Source organism: Haliotis asinina, chromosome 12, assembly GCF_037392515.1.
Source record: "Haliotis asinina isolate JCU_RB_2024 chromosome 12, JCU_Hal_asi_v2, whole genome shotgun sequence".
Lineage (NCBI taxonomy): Eukaryota > Metazoa > Mollusca > Gastropoda > Lepetellida > Haliotidae > Haliotis > Haliotis asinina.
In genome coordinates this window covers 34,516,327-34,534,690 of record NC_090291.1, presented here as the reverse complement: position 1 = coordinate 34,534,690, position 18,364 = coordinate 34,516,327, and the positions used below count along the sequence as shown (strand labels likewise).

At 38.6% G+C, this 18,364-nt stretch overlaps 1 protein-coding gene across 1 annotated transcript; it reads left to right on the top strand.

Annotated features, from left to right (window-relative positions):
• Positions 1 to 1,185: 1,185 nt before the first annotated feature.
• Positions 1,186 to 15,885, top strand: LOC137259064 (vacuolar protein sorting-associated protein 4-like). Its single transcript, XM_067796777.1, has 12 exons — positions 1,186 to 1,326; positions 2,906 to 3,017; positions 4,208 to 4,361; positions 4,993 to 5,075; positions 5,507 to 5,626; positions 6,082 to 6,119; positions 6,535 to 6,653; positions 7,556 to 7,786; positions 7,953 to 8,084; positions 8,898 to 8,985; positions 10,403 to 10,543; positions 11,441 to 15,885. The coding sequence occupies exons 1-12, from the start codon at positions 1,306 to 1,308 to the stop codon at positions 11,540 to 11,542; spliced, it is 1,341 nt and encodes a 446-aa protein (XP_067652878.1). The 5' UTR covers positions 1,186 to 1,305; the 3' UTR covers positions 11,543 to 15,885.
• Positions 15,886 to 18,364: the final 2,479 nt, after the last annotated feature.

Genomic DNA, 18,364 nt, shown 5'->3' with positions numbered 1-18,364 from the left:
TTGCGCAGATCGATGCTCATATTGTTGGTCACTGGATTGTCTCGTCCAGACTCGTTTATTTACAGACAGCCGCCATATAGCTGGAATATTGCTGAGTATGGCGTAAAACTAAACTCACTCACTCAGCGAAAGGCTGACGTTCATCGATTTATAACAAACCCGTTTTAGAAATATATAGAAATAAGGAGTTTAAACCATTTACTTGTTTAATACAATGAGCTTCTCTTCAGATTTTGTTGACACTATGACACTATCTCGCCAACTAAAAATATCAGATTATAAATTCTTGTCCTGTTCTTCATTACACAAGCCACGGCGAAATGGTCTGTGTGGGGCACCTGTCATTTGTTGGTTCAAATATATTCAGTTCATATTATCATGGTCTTGACGTGTTCCATCTTATCGGGTAACTTATCATTTCTTAGCTTATTGTCGAGTGGAATCATGTCTATATTTGGGTAGACTATATATTACACATGACTCACCGGTACGTTCGGAGAACTAAAATAAGGAATTGGTAAGGTGCGCGTACTATCAGAGAACTATAATAAGGAGTTCGTAAAGAGCGCGTGACTTGGTTCACTGTCACGTGAGTTATTGTATACCCCGTTAAATCGACCAAATCACACCCATGTGATGCAAATACAACTATAAAAGATATAATTCTGTTGAGCAAAACACATTTGAACACTGAGGAGAAACCGATAACTTACTGGTGGATCCAAAATGTCCAGGTTATCAGGAATCAATGGTTCGGGAATGTATTTTCCTGGTCTCAAAATCATGGTATGTCAGTTAGCTTTGATCACGTTTGCTATATTTGTTTGGGTGTTTTAATTCATGTTGCAAACTACACACAATCAGCTGAACGTTTCTACCCCAACAAAAAATCATACTGATTTTACTTTTTCAAGCTTCCGTCTGTACAGATAAACCAACAACATTTTTTATCGACTATATTCAGTGGATGTCAAAGGTTAACTTTCATTTTGTGAATTGCTTGTGTTATGCTCAGTTTCAAGTATCAGTAGGAAGTTCATTGTTTAAATTTGCTTTCCTAGCTGTTGATCTATCTTTACTTTATTTGAAGCACCAAATGTTGAAAACAAATAACGTGTAATAAGTAACAGTTTTGTCGTGGTCTTTCAACCATGTTAGAATTGTTATCTCCCTTAGAAAGCGATCATGTGACCAGATTGTCGGAAGTAATACGCCATGTTTATCTGAATCACCAAATAATCTTTCGAATCGAAGGATAATTTCTTAACAAGGCCCATATTTAGCTGCTTATCGTGAAATTCACAAATGTCAGGAGGTACACTTCAGGTGAGATCCGTCAAACATATGTTCCGGTTCTTATTATTCTACTTTCGACAGGCGTCTGCTAAGAGAATCACCGCGCCTCCTCATTTGTTTTGTTCTGTTATTTCGCAACGCGGACATAGCGAAAGTATATTTTCTCCCCAACATCGAAATTATGACGTTTTGAAAAGATTGTTTGCATCGGTACAGAGAAATGATAATCGTTTTAAACCGATTTATGAACTGACATATCATACTTGGTTTTTCCGGACACCTGTCATTTTGAGGTGTCGCAATGGGTTAAAATGTAAACAAATATCGTCTCGGTCTACTCGTGGACCTTATTTATAAGCACGACGTTCACTTTGAACGTGAATAATCTTGGTTGTTGTCTTATAAAGTGTGTTCGTACTTTACTAAAGCATGTAAAAACCGAAACCTATATATGTTTAGAATCGGAAATAATATTTTGTCAGGTGCATGTGACCCGAGTCACAGTCACCTGAGTCATTAAAAGCCCTTCACGTCTGTGTCGATCTCTTAGATCACTGCCAGTACTATGTGACTTAAACACAGCAACTTTAAAACATACAGACTAAAAACAAAATGTAGTTAAACTGAACATGCTTACTGTGGATTCATCATGCCAGAATTTTCTGGCAAAAATTATTGTTTGTTTCAATTTGATAACAGTCTTTAAGACAGTGTTTAAAATGTTTGTTTTAGAGAAATGCATTATTTAGTTTTAGATTGATTGACTGAGTTTAGCTTCACACTTACTCCTCAGTGTTACAGCTATGTGTTAGCGGTGTGTAAATGATCGAGCCAGGACCAGACAAGCCAGTGATCAACAGGATGAGCATTGATCTGCGCAATTGGGAACCGATGACATGTCAACCAAGTCAGCAAGCCTGACCATGCGATCCCATTAGTCGCCTCTTAAGGCATAGTAGTCTCTTATGACAAGCAAAGGTTACTGAAGGCCAGACCCGCGAAGGTCCCGGGGTAGAAAAGGCCTTCACAAACCGATGCTTGTCATAAAAGGCGACTATGCCATAAGAGGCGACTAACTGGATCGGGTGGTCAGGCTCGCTGATTTGGTTGGCACATGTCATCGGTTCCCAATTGCGCAGATTGATGCTCATGTTGTTGGCCACTGGATTGTCTGGTCCAGACTATTATTTTCAGACTGCCACCATATGGCTGGAATACTGCTGAGTGTGACGCAAAACTCACTCACTCACTCACTCACTCACTCACTCACTCACTTTTGCCTTCTTGCTTAGAAATACTCACAAAGATGACAGTAGTTAACTGGTTTTTTTCGTTTATCAACGTCTTTTGTGCCATATGTTTAATAAAATGTTTCAGTTGTTCAGAAGTGATTAATCAATGGCATCATACCACTGGCTGATATGCATGTGTATGAGGATGGTGATGAAGATAATGAATCTTAGAATTGTTATGTGTGAAACATGAAAATATGTTCATGATGTGCATGTCTGAATGTGCGAATGCTATGTTGAATGTTGTTCATGTGCAGCACAAAGCACCATCTTTTATACCATGTTAATAGTAACCTATTTTCCTTCAAATGTTTCAGAAAGCAATTGACCTTGTTACAAAGGCAACAGAAGAGGACAAGAACAAAAATTATGAAGAGGCTCTTCGTCTTTATGAACATGGAGTAGAATATTTCCTACATGCCATCAAATGTAAGAAATACTCACTTTTATACATAGTGTTCCTGAGACCCAGGCTGTGTTTACAGAGTCATCATGATCACACAGGGTTGTGGTTTCTGGTTTTATCCACATTTTTGCTACTTGCAGATGCTGCTTGCATTTCATTGTTGACAGACGTTATGTGCATTTGAAGTGTGGCTTTTGTGATGTTTTGTTTTGTGCAATTTGGAAAAAAATATGCTCATTAAGAAGCCCATATAAACATGATAATTATGTTAACCTCCCTTGTGTGGATGGACTGCAAAAGCAAACATCTTTTTTATGTTTTACTGGGTGAAGATAAGACAAGATTTAACTCTCTTTTTTTCACTTGCAACATGTGCAAAGGAGCATGCTTGTGTATGAATCGAATGTGATGAACTTCTTTTATTGTGCACTTTGCTGCGTCTGTGGTCGGTCTTAATCTTATTCATGATGCGTGTGAAAGTGCAATTTTTTGGACTCTTTTGATAGATCTTTTGACCCTTAATAGGTAGCAGTTAAATCTGCATGACCTTGAGTTACAGGTTTCACTAAGTGGTATCACATCTGAATCACATTGGGCTTTCCAGCCACATCAAGCGGCTATGCCATAAGACAACTGAAATACTGGGAATGGCATCATGTGCTATGAACCCATGTCGCATATCCTTCAGTTAATCTTTGAAGGTTCTGTCAATACTTACGTGTGGAAAATGGGATGAAAATGGAAACGTCTCAGTATGGACATCACTGGTGTCCACTTATGATAGCATATTGTATTATAGGCCGTCTAAGCTAATGGTCGCACATACATTCGTTTTATGTAATGGAAATAAAGAATTATCAGCTAGGACTTGATTCAGTGCTTTGTTACTTGCACTGGTGCACCTCAATATTGCAAAGTGTAACCTAGTTATTAATAAAACTTGCACCATGTGCAAGTCAGTTTTTGAGTTGTATACTTCTGAATGAAACATATTAATAACTTCATCTGCATATTGCAATAAAAGCTTTGTTATTGGAATTTGGCTGGTGCAGCTAGGTTTTTGTTACAGGTTGTAGCTTGTGCTAGTAGGTTAGCATCTCTTTAAAGTGAGTCCTGTAATGTAGACTGTTGTAGAAATTTAGCAGAGATGGTTCGATACAGGTTTTGTTACCGTTGTCAAGCAGGAATGACCCTGGTTGTTTCCTGATTTTAGATGAAGCCCAGAGTGACAAAGCTAAGGAGAGTATTCGAGGCAAATGCATTCAGTACCTGGAAAGGGCTGAGAAGCTCAAACAGTATGTCAACAAGAAGAACAAGAAGAAGCCAGTGATGGATGGTGAGAGCTCTTCTGGAGGAAAGAAGTCAGGGTAAGAATGGCTTTTCTTTTTTTCTCATATATATTAAGGACAAAGTTTATGGATGAACAATTTCTTTATTGGATCATGTGAATGAAGGAGTTCTTCATCCATAACAGTGTGTCCTTATCTAATTCGCCTTCTAAACATGCCACTCAAAAGTAAATCTTTTTTGGTCATGTCAATAATACCTGCTGTTCGCATTAACCATCTGTACAGATCCAGAACACAAATAACTCTGGCGCAGTATTTAAGTTGAAGTGGTAATCATGTTAATTGGAAAGGTCACTTATTGCATTGTGTTCAGAGTAACAGGACAGGAAGATGCACTGTTACACTGCAGTCAACAATATTCCAGCTATGTGACTTAAACTAGAAAATATTGGTACATTCAAGTGATGTTATCTGTATCCATGGGGCAGGTTGACACAAAACCTGCTTTGTTACACTTTTCAACCACAAGATCTTAAATTGCCAGCTGTTTTGGTATGATGGATTTATTCTGCCCTAAAGGCCCAACGACCTCATTTTCAGAGAAAAGTGGCTAAGTGCATTACTTTTCATGATTTGAATTCCTTTTGCTCAATTGATGATTAATTATTTTCCTTGCTCTTGCTTTACCATTTTTCCATCTTGATGTCAGAGATTCCAAGAACAATGATGATTCAAGTGATGAAGACTCCGACAAAGACCCAGAGAAGAAAAAGTTCCACAATCAGCTGACAGGTCAGTGTTAAACCTACCTTAACATAGTAAAGGCCTAAAGTTATTCTTTTTTCAGGTCTATAATGTTTGAGCATGTCAGGTTCAGAAATGATAGGTATCATGACAATGTAAAGACTGCAAGAGCATGTGGGGCATGATTTGGTTTATACTTTCTCAAACCAATTCTGTGTGAGTTTCTTATTCACCATAGGGATTAGAAGTAAGGGATAAGGCCCCCACAACCCATGCTGGTTTCAAATAGTGACTAAATGAATTCAGTTGTCAGTATTGATAATTTTGTTGAATGGATTAATGCTCATAATGTCAATCACAGGGTTGTATGGACAAATATATGGTATTGTGTGGACCTGGATTATTTACATTCTGCTGTGGAGCATTAAGCATCAAGCCAACCCACAAACAAGCCTATTCTTAATTGCTTCTATTTCAAGGAGCTATTGTTATGGAGAAGCCCAATATCCGGTGGGAGGATGTGGCTGGTCTCGAGGGAGCCAAGGAAGCCTTAAAAGAGGCTGTTATTCTTCCGGTCAAATTTCCACATTTGTTCACAGGTATGTAAAACAACGTGCAAATGCGTGACATGTTTAGTTAAATGTCCGAGCTGACAGTTTTCATGTTAAAAGATAATTTCTGTTGTCAAGCAGTCTTGTTATGAACCATTATTGTTTTAGATTGCAATAGTGAACAATTTCTTTTTAGTTAGTTTGTACATGTTTTGAAAGGCAGTAGAGGTAGGATAATTCTTAGAGCAATGAATTAGATTTCAGTCTGTGAAGTACAGATCTTGATGCTGATGTGTACTTGCTTAAAACATTTCATAGATTAAATCTAAGATTGTTTAACAATATTTCTTGAAAACAGTGGCGTGACAGGTTAACTTTAGTAGTAAACGTGGTAGAAGATAACTGTATTCATGTCAAAGATTTGTGTGGACATTTGCCATTTTTTAGTGACATAGAATCAGAATTAGGAACACTATAAAAGTTTTATTTTGTATGTGTTATAGGCAACAGAAAACCCTGGAGAGGAATTCTTCTGTTTGGGGTAAGTTCACAGATCATTAATCACATGGTTCTCTTGTCTAAACTCCCGGGTGGAGTTAGTGGCAGGCAGAATGTATGTGTATGACGGGTTCATAAAATAGAACAGTGTCTTAAATTGATGATTTAGCAGAAATAGCACACATGTCAAGAATGTTTTCATCCAGTTTGCTCCATGCAGACTGTGGAACAACACTCACTCATATGCCAGACAAAAACACAAAAAACAAAAACGAGCTTGTGTGTCGCACTTGATAGTCTATTAAAAATTATAAGCTTTGGTTAATCAGGGTCATGATAGTTGAGAAATATGTTTATGGATATACTGATACTGACCTCACATACATTTTAGAGAAACATCTTAAAGCTTACCTTTGAAAGTACCTGCATTATTACTGACATGTCAAATTCTATTTCAGCCCCCAGGAACTGGCAAGTCTTTCTTAGCCAAGGCTGTTGCTACAGAGGCCAACAACTCCACCTTCTTCTCTGTGTCATCTTCAGATCTTGTCTCCAAATGGCTGGGAGAGAGTGAAAAGTAAGTTACGCGTCTGCTGGCTAAAGTTCCTTTGTGCATCATGCCATGAATGTAGATATTTCACGTTTTAACACAAAAAACATCTGATTCAGTACAACTTTCCACAGATGAAAGTAGACATCCAGACCAGATTCCAGGTACCCTATAGGCCTTGTGAGAGGTGACTGGATGAGCATAAGGTGTTTGACCAGGCTGATAGCTAGGCATTTTATCCAGGAGTAGAATGACACACTGTCTGTACTATCAACTGTTGTGGATCATTCATGACAAGATTTCTGACCAGATTCTGAGATAGTGGTGAAGTTTTACTTACTTTGGACGACAGAACATTCACACATAGAGACTTTAGCTTGGAAACTTATGTATGTTAACAGTGTTTTTCCACTGAAAGTATGAGTACTATATTGAGTAGAAGTAAAAATCAAAATAGAACGATTAAGTTGTTGTTTGTCCTAAACTAAGGGAGGTAACTCATCACAGCAGTGATCACAGACAAAATTTGTCTAATCCGGACTGCTTTGCAATCCAGATAAATGACTCAGTCCAAGTCCAGTCGGTAATAGGCAGATTCCTCTGTATACATCTTTAATATGATTTTCTAGATATCAAAAGGTGTCTGTATTTCTGTTGTAAGATGTCATTCCAGCTGACTGAAAATAACACCACAGTAGGACTGTTTTATACTGCTTTTAGCAATATTCCTGCAATATCATGGCAAGAGACACCAGAAATGGGCTTATCACATTGTATCCATGTGGGGATTCGAACCTGGGTCTTTAACGTGACGAGCCATCGTTTTAACCACTAAGGTACCCCACCACCCCACAGCACAGTAAGAAGTGTCATTGGCATGAGTGTATTTCCATGAAGACATTTCTTCAAAGTTAGGTTACGTTTTTCAGGTTAGTGAAGACACTGTTTGAACTTGCACGTGAGAACAAACCAAGCATCATCTTCATTGATGAAGTAGATGCCCTGTGTGGCTCCCGCAGTGAGAATGAGTCAGAGTCAGCTCGGAGAATCAAAACAGAGTTTCTAGTCCAGATGCAGGGAGTCGGGAATGACAATGACAACGTTCTCGTCCTTGGAGCAACAAATATCCCTTGGAGTCTTGACTCAGCCATCAGGAGAAGGTATGTCTCTCTCATCCTTGATCGTAACATCACATGTGGTATTCTGTGACATTGTCAAGTTAACATGTTAATGACCTGTCTCATTGATTAATGACCAGTGTGAGTGAGTTTGTTTGGTTCTTCAGAAGCCTGAAGTTATGAATGACAAAATGTGACCATGTTTCAGATTTGAGAAGAGAATTTATATCCCCCTCCCAGATGCTCCAGCCAGAACTGAGATGTTCAAACTACATCTTGGCTCAACACCACACCAGCTGAATGATGAAGACTTCAGAGAACTTGGATTCAAGACAGAAGGGTAGGTCCACAGAACTGTTTATACTGTAGGCCCATGGAACATGATAGACGGGTGGTACCATGAAACTGAATAGCTAGTAGGGTCCAGGGACAGATAGGGCAGGTTCATGAAACTGGATAGGTACGTAGGTGCATGAATCTGGATAGATGGGCAGGTCCATGCAATTAAATGGAAGTCCTGCTCCTTGAAAGTGATGGGAAAGGTTTGTTCATGAAATTGGTTACGTCCATAAAACTGGAATGATGGGTATATATCCATGAAACAAATAGATTATGTTACACGTTTGTTTTGTTTCATTACATCAGTACACAATAGGTATCCCCCGCCACAAAGTTGGTATTGGTTTGAGCTGCTCCTGTCCTTCCATATGCATATCTATCCATCCATCCGTCCATCCGAGATGATGGAGACAGATTTTCTTAAAAACCATCATAGATAGGGAAACCAAATTTGGAATATGCTTTCAGGATATGAACCCCTTGATGGAGCTCTGAAACAGAAACTGTGTAACATGTTTACAGAGTTACAACCCTTGTCATGCATATTTTGCCTTAGTGTACAGCACCACAAGTGGGGACAGATTTTCTCAGTAACTGTAATAGACTGCTATGGACAGTGAAACCAAATGTGGTAAGTGTTTTCAGGACATGAATGGCATGGTGGATTTAAAAAACAGGAGCCAAATAGGAACAGAACATGTGGCATGGGATACTGATGACCATGCCTTCGTATATTCTTTGTTTCTTTATTAGATATTACACAGATATCTGTTGATGTGGCATATAATGGATGTTGTTTGTCTTGTGTGTACAGGTACTCTGGTGCTGATATCAGTATTGTCGTCCGTGATGCACTCATGCAGCCCGTGAGGAAAGTACAGACAGCTACCCATTTCAGAAGAGTAAGTAAGAGTCATTGATGATCCAGCTGTTGTAATCATAATATGGTTTCATACTGGGCCATTTGGTAAAATACAGGCAACAGTCTTATACCATTTGTGAATGTAGTGCTGATTCCTGTTTGAGAAAATAATGTGTTTTTAATCATCGCTTAGGAAAAGATTAATCAGTTTATAAGTCTGAAGCATCACTGATATCAGTCTAAGTAAACTTCGTCTCAGTGTATTTCGTTACACCACACCACTGAGTCTAACAAAACCTAGTAGAAGGTCGCGTCAGGTAACCTGTGAGCAATCAATGACAATCCAATCAAATGCGAGGCGGTTTAATAGATTTAACCAATCAGACAACGGCTACTATTTAGGGATCGGAGGGACTTTCAAGATATTCAGGTCACCGACACAGATCTCTCCACAAACAAAAATCAGCATATAACACAGTTATTTGACCTGCAGTATATACGCTTTGGGGTTTCTGTTGACATGGTTACCATTAGCTAATATTTCTGCAAGATAACATCCTTGAATATTGTCAAAAACACTATTTTCAGCGACTGTTTACTCACCATTGTCATGGCAGTATGTATGCCGCGTGCATCACCCGGAAGCGATCGTACGCTAAATAGCATTTGGTATCGTTCGGGTACGAACCTTTTCGAGATAAAAAGTTCATAAGGTATGTGCGAATGTTCACTTTCGCGATTTGGTAAGCTGTGTTCTGATTGGTCAATCTCAAAGGTTACCTGACGCGACGTCCCATAAGGTTTCGTTAGACTCAGTGGTGGAGTGTAACGAAAAGTACTGAGGATAAGTCTACTTAGACTGCACCGATATATGTGTGTTTCAGGGACGCTATAAAGCCTTCGCCAATACCTATGAGTCTTGATGATGGCTAAGGCATTATTTCTGGAGATTTTGATCATATTCAGTAGATGGTTATGACTTTTACATACTGGACTAAACATAATTTTATGAGAGTAGAACTTAAGACAAGAGGCTAAAGGTGTATAATGGTGCCAGGATAGATCAACTTTAGTCAGATGAAAGAACTGGCTTAGTCTTACCTCTTTTTAAGAGGAACAGTTTTTATGGATAGACAACCTCTTTATTGTAATAGATACAGAGTATATTATCCAAGTCAGTGATGTTGCAGTTACTCGGCCTAGAGCATCTTTATATAACTCCAGAAAATCAAGTAGTTGTTTGTGTGAGAACAAAACCACAAAACTATGCCAGATCACAGATTGGCTTTGTCCACAGCTACTAGATGAACAGCATTTCTCTGTATTGCAGTCAGTAGTGTCTGTTACAAAAAGATGTCCTTTCCATTAAGGCATTGTAATATATTGGTTCATAGTTTTGACAGCTTTGCAGACAAATGTAAAAGTAGTGTTCATGTGTTGTGTATGTTTCTGTGCAGGTGCGTGGTCCGTCCCGATCTGATCCAAGCGTGATACGTGATGACCTGCTAACTCCCTGCTCACCTGGTGCTCCTGGTGCTATGGAGATGAGCTGGACCAGTGTAGATGGAGACAAGCTTCTTGAACCCATTGTATCAAAGGTAATTGTCTCCCTTGATGGATTATGTTCCTGTTGATCCCTTACTGCTTATGTCCAGAGACAAATGTCATTGACTTTAGACAAGATAATGTAATTGATATCATCATTTTCAAGGTTATTTCAGATGTTACTGTAACGTGTTGTGATAAACTGAGGAATTCATAGTTTTTATTAAAAATAAGGACATTTTTTAGTGATTGTTTTTATACCAGGAACATTTCCATGCAAAATGTCATGGATCTGCCAGTCACTTATTTAGATATTAGGTAAACTGATAAATCAGACTGTATTTACAGTATTCTCCTGTGACGTTTCTTGTCCTACCTGTACTTGCATTTCAAATTGTTCTGTTGACTCAATTTCAAGAATGAAACACTCACTCACTCACGAAGAATGAAAGGTGAGGTCATTAGATAAGAAACACTTGTAACAGCCTTGAGTGTACAATGGCATCCCAAATGTGATTCAACCTTCAGAATCTGTACTTTACTGAGAATATGTAGAATTAAATACGAAATGTTAGATAAAGCTGTCTAGTTAAGGAATCTAAACATGGGACTGTTCAAGGTTGCAAGAATGACATGTGTGTTCCAAAAGTAATGTCATTTATCTAGAGTGTGAGTCTCTGAGTTTAGTTTTACATAACTTTTAGCAATATTCCAGCAGTATAACGATGGGGGCACCAGAAATTGGCTTCACACATCATACACATAAAGGGAATTGAACCGTGGCGAGAGAATGCTGTAACCACTTTGCTACCCTATTAACCTTCATTTAACCAGAAGTGCCCTCTTGGATCTCATTACATGTAACCAGCCTTTCATAATTGTGGTTTATTCATACATACGCATAAATGTGAAGAACACTGTAATGACGTGAAGTATGATTTCTCTTACAGAGTGATATGCTGATGTCCTTAGCAACATCCAAACCCACAGTTAATGAAGATGACTTGAAGAAGTTGGTGAAGTTTACAGAAGATTTTGGTCAAGAAGGATAGACTACAGTACCCAGTGTATAGTACTCCCTGTTACCATGGTTACTTATTTGTGTAATTTATGTCATGTATATGTCGGTAAGTGCTGTGTTTATCAAGTGAAGCTTCAATTATACCCTGTAAGATTCCACCAGACAACTGTCTGCAATAACTAGTTAAAATAAACTTTCAAGTGAGATGAGTAAATGAGTAAATGATTTCTAACATTTCACATGTCAGATCAGTTTTGCTTCGAGACACCATTGTTGATAATTTTTCAGACTAGGACTTGGAATAGAGTTATTAATAATGGTATGACGTTGATCCTCTTGGTGTGAAGTCAAACCCTCATTAACTATAGACAATACCAATAACCATATTGCTGACAAATAATTTTCCTGAGGTTTCTGATGCGGTATTACTGCCGTTATTTCTGTGCTAGTAATTGTTTAATTACAGTGGTTCACAGTGTGATAATGAACAAAGGCTCGTTGGTTAGTGATATGTGGACTGGATCCTGCTGGTGGTATCCTTAAACTGTTGTGTTCAAGCCCAAATTTCAAGATGTCAACACCATGACAAGAGTATCTAGGAACTTCAGTATATTAGAAGTAGTCATATTTACTAAATCCCTGTCGTATGCTTAAACCCAGCACTTCATGTGGTTATCCAGTAATACAGGGCCGTATCAGCGGGAATGATCCAGTCCAGAAATTTTTCAAGATGTTTGGCCCAGCCTGCCACAGAAATCATGCCTTATGTTAATAATTAAGTAACACTGTGATGAGATGCTGATCTGAGAATGAAAACCCTTATATTGATGGAAAAGACATGACAACACAATGATGAGCCTTCATTCATCTGTGAATGCATCATTTCAAGAGAACAAGGATGTATATAGTTAGCTGTGTGTGTCTTTTTCAGTTGCATCACCAAACTCTATAAGGAACCTATTGACAGACCGTCAAGGGTTGTATTTACCTATAATTGTGAATGTTGATTATATTACTGTGATAATAATTGCTCTATAACACTACACATTCATCCACTGTCATCTTGGAATTGTTGAGAGTAATTCACTAGCTGTATGCTTGTGGATAAGTTAGAACTCTGGAAGACCCAGGTTTGATCCCCAACATCGGTACAATGTGTGAAGCCTATTTCTGGTGTTTACTGTCATGACATTGCTGGAGTATTGCTAAAACCATACTTACTCATATTACCACTTTTTTTTGAATGACAATGTTGTGTAGTGGTCATTTTTTTTATCCTATGTCAGTTTGTGTAGGAATCACTATGCTCTTCTTGAAATTGTTTTCAGTCAGTCATGATCATTGTCAGATGTTGCAGTCCTTTGTTAACAAATTAATGTTGCTAACAAATTTTTGTCATGTATGTTGGAATGTTATATTCCCTGAAGTATAGGAACATAAGGACATCCATAATAGGATGGAGTTCAGTTCAGTTTCATGCAAATTTTGAGGATTGATGTGATAAGAGATATGATTTCTTTGGAGAAAAGGGGCGATGGAGACACTTAGTGGTTGAGTGGTTAGGGCGTTTGCTTGTCACACTCAAGACCTGGATTTGATTGTTCACATGGGTGCAATGTTTGAAGCCCAAATTCTGGTGTCTCCTGCCATTGTGTTGCCAAAAGTGGCGTTAAACTATACTGACTCACTGAATTACTTTGAAGCAAGACATTACAATATTATAACCATGTTATAAGGTTTTTTAAGAAATAAATACTATAAATGGAAATCTTACATTTTTTTATTTGCATTTTGCATGTAAGTTGGAAAAAAACCCATCTCTAGCTTGTTTGACAGTTCATACACATCATTTCAGAGGAATTTATGGTACTTTTAGTTAGAATCATAACACTTCTATCTTTTGTAAATATCCTCTAATATTCCTCTTTGATAGCTTGTATTATGGACAATTTCTTAAAGAAATGTGGAGGTAAACAAGTACATTAGGATGATGAAATGAAGAATAGTGCTACTGTTTGTAGTAATTTGTTACAGAACTTTCAGCTTATACAAAATCAGTAGTTGCAAATATACCTTCATGTGAAAAATTACGGATGAGTGATGTATATGTTAGCTGTACATAGTATAGAATGGAGTGGTGGGTTGCTTAATGAACGCATTAACTTTTCACTCTAGAGGCCTCTGTATGTTTTAGAACTTACATCACTGTAACTAACATTCATGCCTCCACCAACACAAATAAAGTAAGTCATTGATTGATAATTTCATAGGCTGTATTTTATAAATATAGACAAATATACAAGATCGGCTATATTATTCAGTGCAGTAATGCAGGCAGACCTCTTATCATTCAATCAGGACACAAATATCTACTGCTGAGTGTGGTCTATTTGTTTTGTTTTTATGGAAACATGCGAAAATGGCTTCAGTAGTTGATATTTATGTAAAATTTACCAAGTTCACATAGCAAGAATGTTGCCAAACAATGAGATAAAGGTAGGACTTTCAGTTTAAGATCACTATGAATAGTGGAACCTTGAGAAATTAGCCACAGTTTGCAAGTAGTTGCTGTTTGGCTGTACACAACCTTCAATCATGTGACTAATAGCACAACAGCAACACAAGTGGAAAACACTACTGCAAGTTTCAAACTTTTAATCTAAACTGGATCCTGAATGTTAAGCTGGATATATATTTCTTTCTAAGAATTACAAGTTCTTTTTTAACAATTCAATTTTTAAGATTAAATGTCAAACAGTGCATGGAAATAGGAAGGGCACATGTCTGAAGGTTTAGGATGTATTACTGTCAAACTCTGTTGGTAGCTGCTATTCATCAGCTCTCAGCTGGACACACATGGGGTGGTGTAGTCCAAGGATACCATGCCCATATTCTTTATAGGGTAGGTTCCAGGGACAAATCTGGTGAAATTGAATTCGTACTAGACAGAATAGGAACCCAAATTACCCGTCTGTCATGCTGTGTAAGGTAACCTATGATTAATGGCTTTTAGTCTCAAAATGTGTAGCGTTTTTACCAGTCTAAGTAAAGTTAGTCTCATTACTTTTTGTTACGTTAGGTAACCTTTGAGATTGACCAATTAGAACACAGCTTAACAAATCGCAAAAGTGGACATTTGCATATACCTTTTGAACTTTTACCTTGGAAAAGGTTTGTACCCGGACGATTCCGAATGCTATTTTCCATACTGGGTAATGCACATGGAGCATGCTGCACTACTGTCAACAGTGAGTAAACAGTTGCTGAAAATAGCATTTTTGTCAATATTCAAGGATGTCAGCTTGCGGAAATATTAGCTTAGGGTAACCATGTCATCAGAAAGTCCTAAGAATATGTGGCAGGTCAAATATGTTTTTTATGCAGAGTTTCTTCATTGAGGGATCAATGTCAGTGACGGTGAATTTTTTTAAGTCCTGCCAAACCCTAAACAGTAGCCGTTGTCTGATTGGTTAAGTCCGTTTGGCCTTTGATTGGAAGGTCATAGGTCACTCAAAGGTTTCCTGAGGCAACCTCCTACTGGATTTTGTTTGACTCAGTAGTGGAGTGTAGCAAAAAATACTGAAACTGAGTTGACTTACACTGGCATTTTTACAAGCAGGTGGACTTTAAAGACCTGTAAAAGATATTGCCTTCAGTTTGAAAGATAGTTTATGAATCATTTTCAAGTGGTCACACATTGTTAATAAAGTATAGCATCCTGTCATTTATATAGGCAATAATGTTATTTTGTGGTTACCTTTAGTTCTGAGAGTATAAGGAAATGGTTGGAATGACTTGGTGCAAGTTTATTATGTATCTGTAATATAACTGTAAATAGGATCCATTGTGTGGTAGATGAGTTTTCATGCCTGTTTCAGTACCCAGGGCATATGATAACTGTTGTTTGTGATTAGATGCTGATATCCACTTAAAGATGTAAAATAGAACATGCTGCTGCATCAAGCCCGAAACACAAGCCTCTCAGTAACCATGGTAAAATATTAGATGTCATTCTCTATCAGGGATGCACTTTCTTAACTTGAAAACTCAAAAACATTTGAAAGGAAGGATAAATGTGTCAGACAAATTCACATTGTCCGTCAGCAGTGTGTGTTGTCTCTCGAAATCAATGTGGATATAGCAGCCTGTGTGAATACTGCCATGGCAAGCTATCACTGCATGCTCACTGTAATGGTACCGAGTTTAAGACATTTTTTATTTGTTTTCAGGTATGGCTTTTGTAAATAGCATTGGAATGAGGGCATGCAGATGCAGCCTATCAATTGATTGTAAATTTGGCTAGATTGAAAGCTTGTCATTGTTGTAAAATATATTTCTAAAACTTTCATCTTGTAATAAAACTTCATTCAGGCAGTTAGTGTTTGTTTTATATTCACTGATGATCACATGCTATGGCAGCGTCATGACACAAAAGGCTGAAAGATTGTGTCTGTTGTCACTATGTCACCCAGTTCAAGCCTTATAGCTGTAGTATGGTATGTCACTGGGCTTGCATAATAGAGTGAATGAGTTTAGTTTTATGCCACTTTCAGCAATATTCCAGCTATATGGCGGTGGCCTAAAAATAATCTGCACCATACAATCCAGTGATCATCAACAATTGGGATAGGATGATATGGATCAACCAAGTCAGTCAGTCTGACCACCTGACCCCTTTAGCTGCCTCTGGGTTACTGAAGATCAATTCTAACCTGGATCTTTATGAGTGCTAGCATGATAGGACTGGCTGAGGTCAAACATTTATATCTTGTGTACAATAAAAGACAGATGCCCTTCTATATACACAGGATGCTTTTCCTAAACAAACATGCATGTTCATTCAGACTACAATGGTGAAGAAAACAAGACCAGGCGGCACTAATGCCTGGTTGACTGGATAGCTGGGAGTGTAAGGCAGTACTTTATTGTGGGTACTTATGGTGTGCGTTTGAATCTCGGATGGGACTCCACCCAACAAAAAGCACTAGAATCAGAAGCCCTGAATACCAAAGCCAAGACCACATGGGATTTTGGAATGAGTGAGTGAGTTTAGTTTTATACAGCACACAGCAATATTCCAGCTATATATCGGGGCTTTGTTAATAATCGAGTCTGGACTAGACAATCCAGTGATCAACAACATGAGCATCGATCTGCGTATTTGGAAACCGATGACGTGCCAACCAAGTCAGCGAGTCTGACCACCCAATCCCGTTAGTCGCCTCTTACGACAATCGTAGTCGCCTTTTGTGATTTTGGAATGTGCCAACGATGTAGGACACCAAGCACAAATAACATCGCAAATGCGCCGCCAACTAGACATATTAGGCATAAGTGAAAGCAGATGGATCGGATCATGGAAGATGAACTCATCCACGGGAGAAACAATATTATACTCAGGCAGAGAAAATATTCAGCATCAAGGAGCAGCAATAACACTGAAAAAAGGGATGGAAACCAGTCAACAGTTGAATGATGATGATTAAAGGGCAAGTGTATTAACATTGCCATTATCCAGCACTATTTGTTATTGACATCCATAGAAGAAGCCTGATGAAAATTGTCCGCCTCTAAGGAATTCCACTGAGAGCTTTTACATCAGCTTCTCATACACAGAAGGCAACAGCGATTTGTACTTGAAAGTGAAGACAGGAGTCAGACAAAGCTGTGCCATGTCATCACTACTCTTCAGCATAGCAATAGACTGGGTAATGGGGAGAATCACAGAAAACCGACCAAGATGCATTAAATGGACACAATGCACGACACTGTATGCACAAGCACAACTAGGAAAAACATAACGTCTTGAGCAATGAGCTGGACAAATAGGTATCAGAATAAAAGCGAAGACAGTGGTTATGCCCTTAAACATCTGCAGTCCAGCATATGCCTAACTCAGCATGACCGAGTTTCTCTACCTTGGCAGTATCATTAGGCACGACAGAGGCACAGTCAGCAACATCATTTCGTATGGGTAGCAACGTATAGAAGTCGTCACAGTGTAGTAAAGCACCAAACAAACTGTACTAGAGCAGCGGACTTTCTACGCATCTGCACGGCTTTGAATGCTGGAGAATGACAGACAGCGACATCACCAAGCTGTCCATCTTTCACACCATACGCCTTCGAAAGAACCATAAGATCTTCTGGCCCAACAAAATCACAAACCAGCTATTGTTAACATCACGCAGAATGGAAAGCATAAATACCACCTTAACCAAAATAAGATGGAGGTGGACTGGCCATATTCTCAGGATGGAGCCCTGCAATATTACACGCGCCCACTTTACACAGTACACATGACGACACAATGGAGAGCGATCTAAATACTCTAGACCATATCTTGTGTACCATACAGGACCTAACCCCGAACGGACAAGAGTGGCGACCCTTTGTTGCTGCCGTACACACCTAAGGGCGAAACAGGGATAAGTGAGTGAGTGAGTGAGTGCTTTTCAAATACGAAAAGGACAGATTGTGACGTTAAATCGCTACAATAACTCACCCTGATCCTCCCCATCCCGAGTTAGAGAGACGCACGCGGGTGCACACATCAGCGTGTTAACGACCTACAGTGAGACAACTGATAGTGATACAACGATTGAAGTGCTGTTAATATGTGACTCGGTTTGAAATAATGAGGAGAGGTTTACCCAAACATACCTTAATCTAAAGGGTAAGATAATAAAAAGAACTTATTACTCGCCCGTGAAAGATACAGCAGTGTAACATTTTTACTATATTACCTCGTGGTTATGTATGGGTAGTTGCGTACTAACCTCTTACGTCGCACGTGTGTCTTATCGCGTTAACCTGTGTCGTAACGACTTGACCTGGGATTCTAACGATTTGA

Excerpts from the sequence above, each read along its gene's own strand:
- LOC137259064 (XM_067796777.1), top strand. The coding sequence starts at position 1,306 with ATGTCAGGAGGTACACTTCAG. Across the intron at positions 3,018-4,207 it reads TTTCCTACATGCCATCAAAT|ATGAAGCCCAGAGTGACAAA; the intron begins GTAAGAAATACT and ends TCCTGATTTTAG. Across the intron at positions 6,120-6,534 it reads GAGGAATTCTTCTGTTTGGG|CCCCCAGGAACTGGCAAGTC; the intron begins GTAAGTTCACAG and ends ATTCTATTTCAG.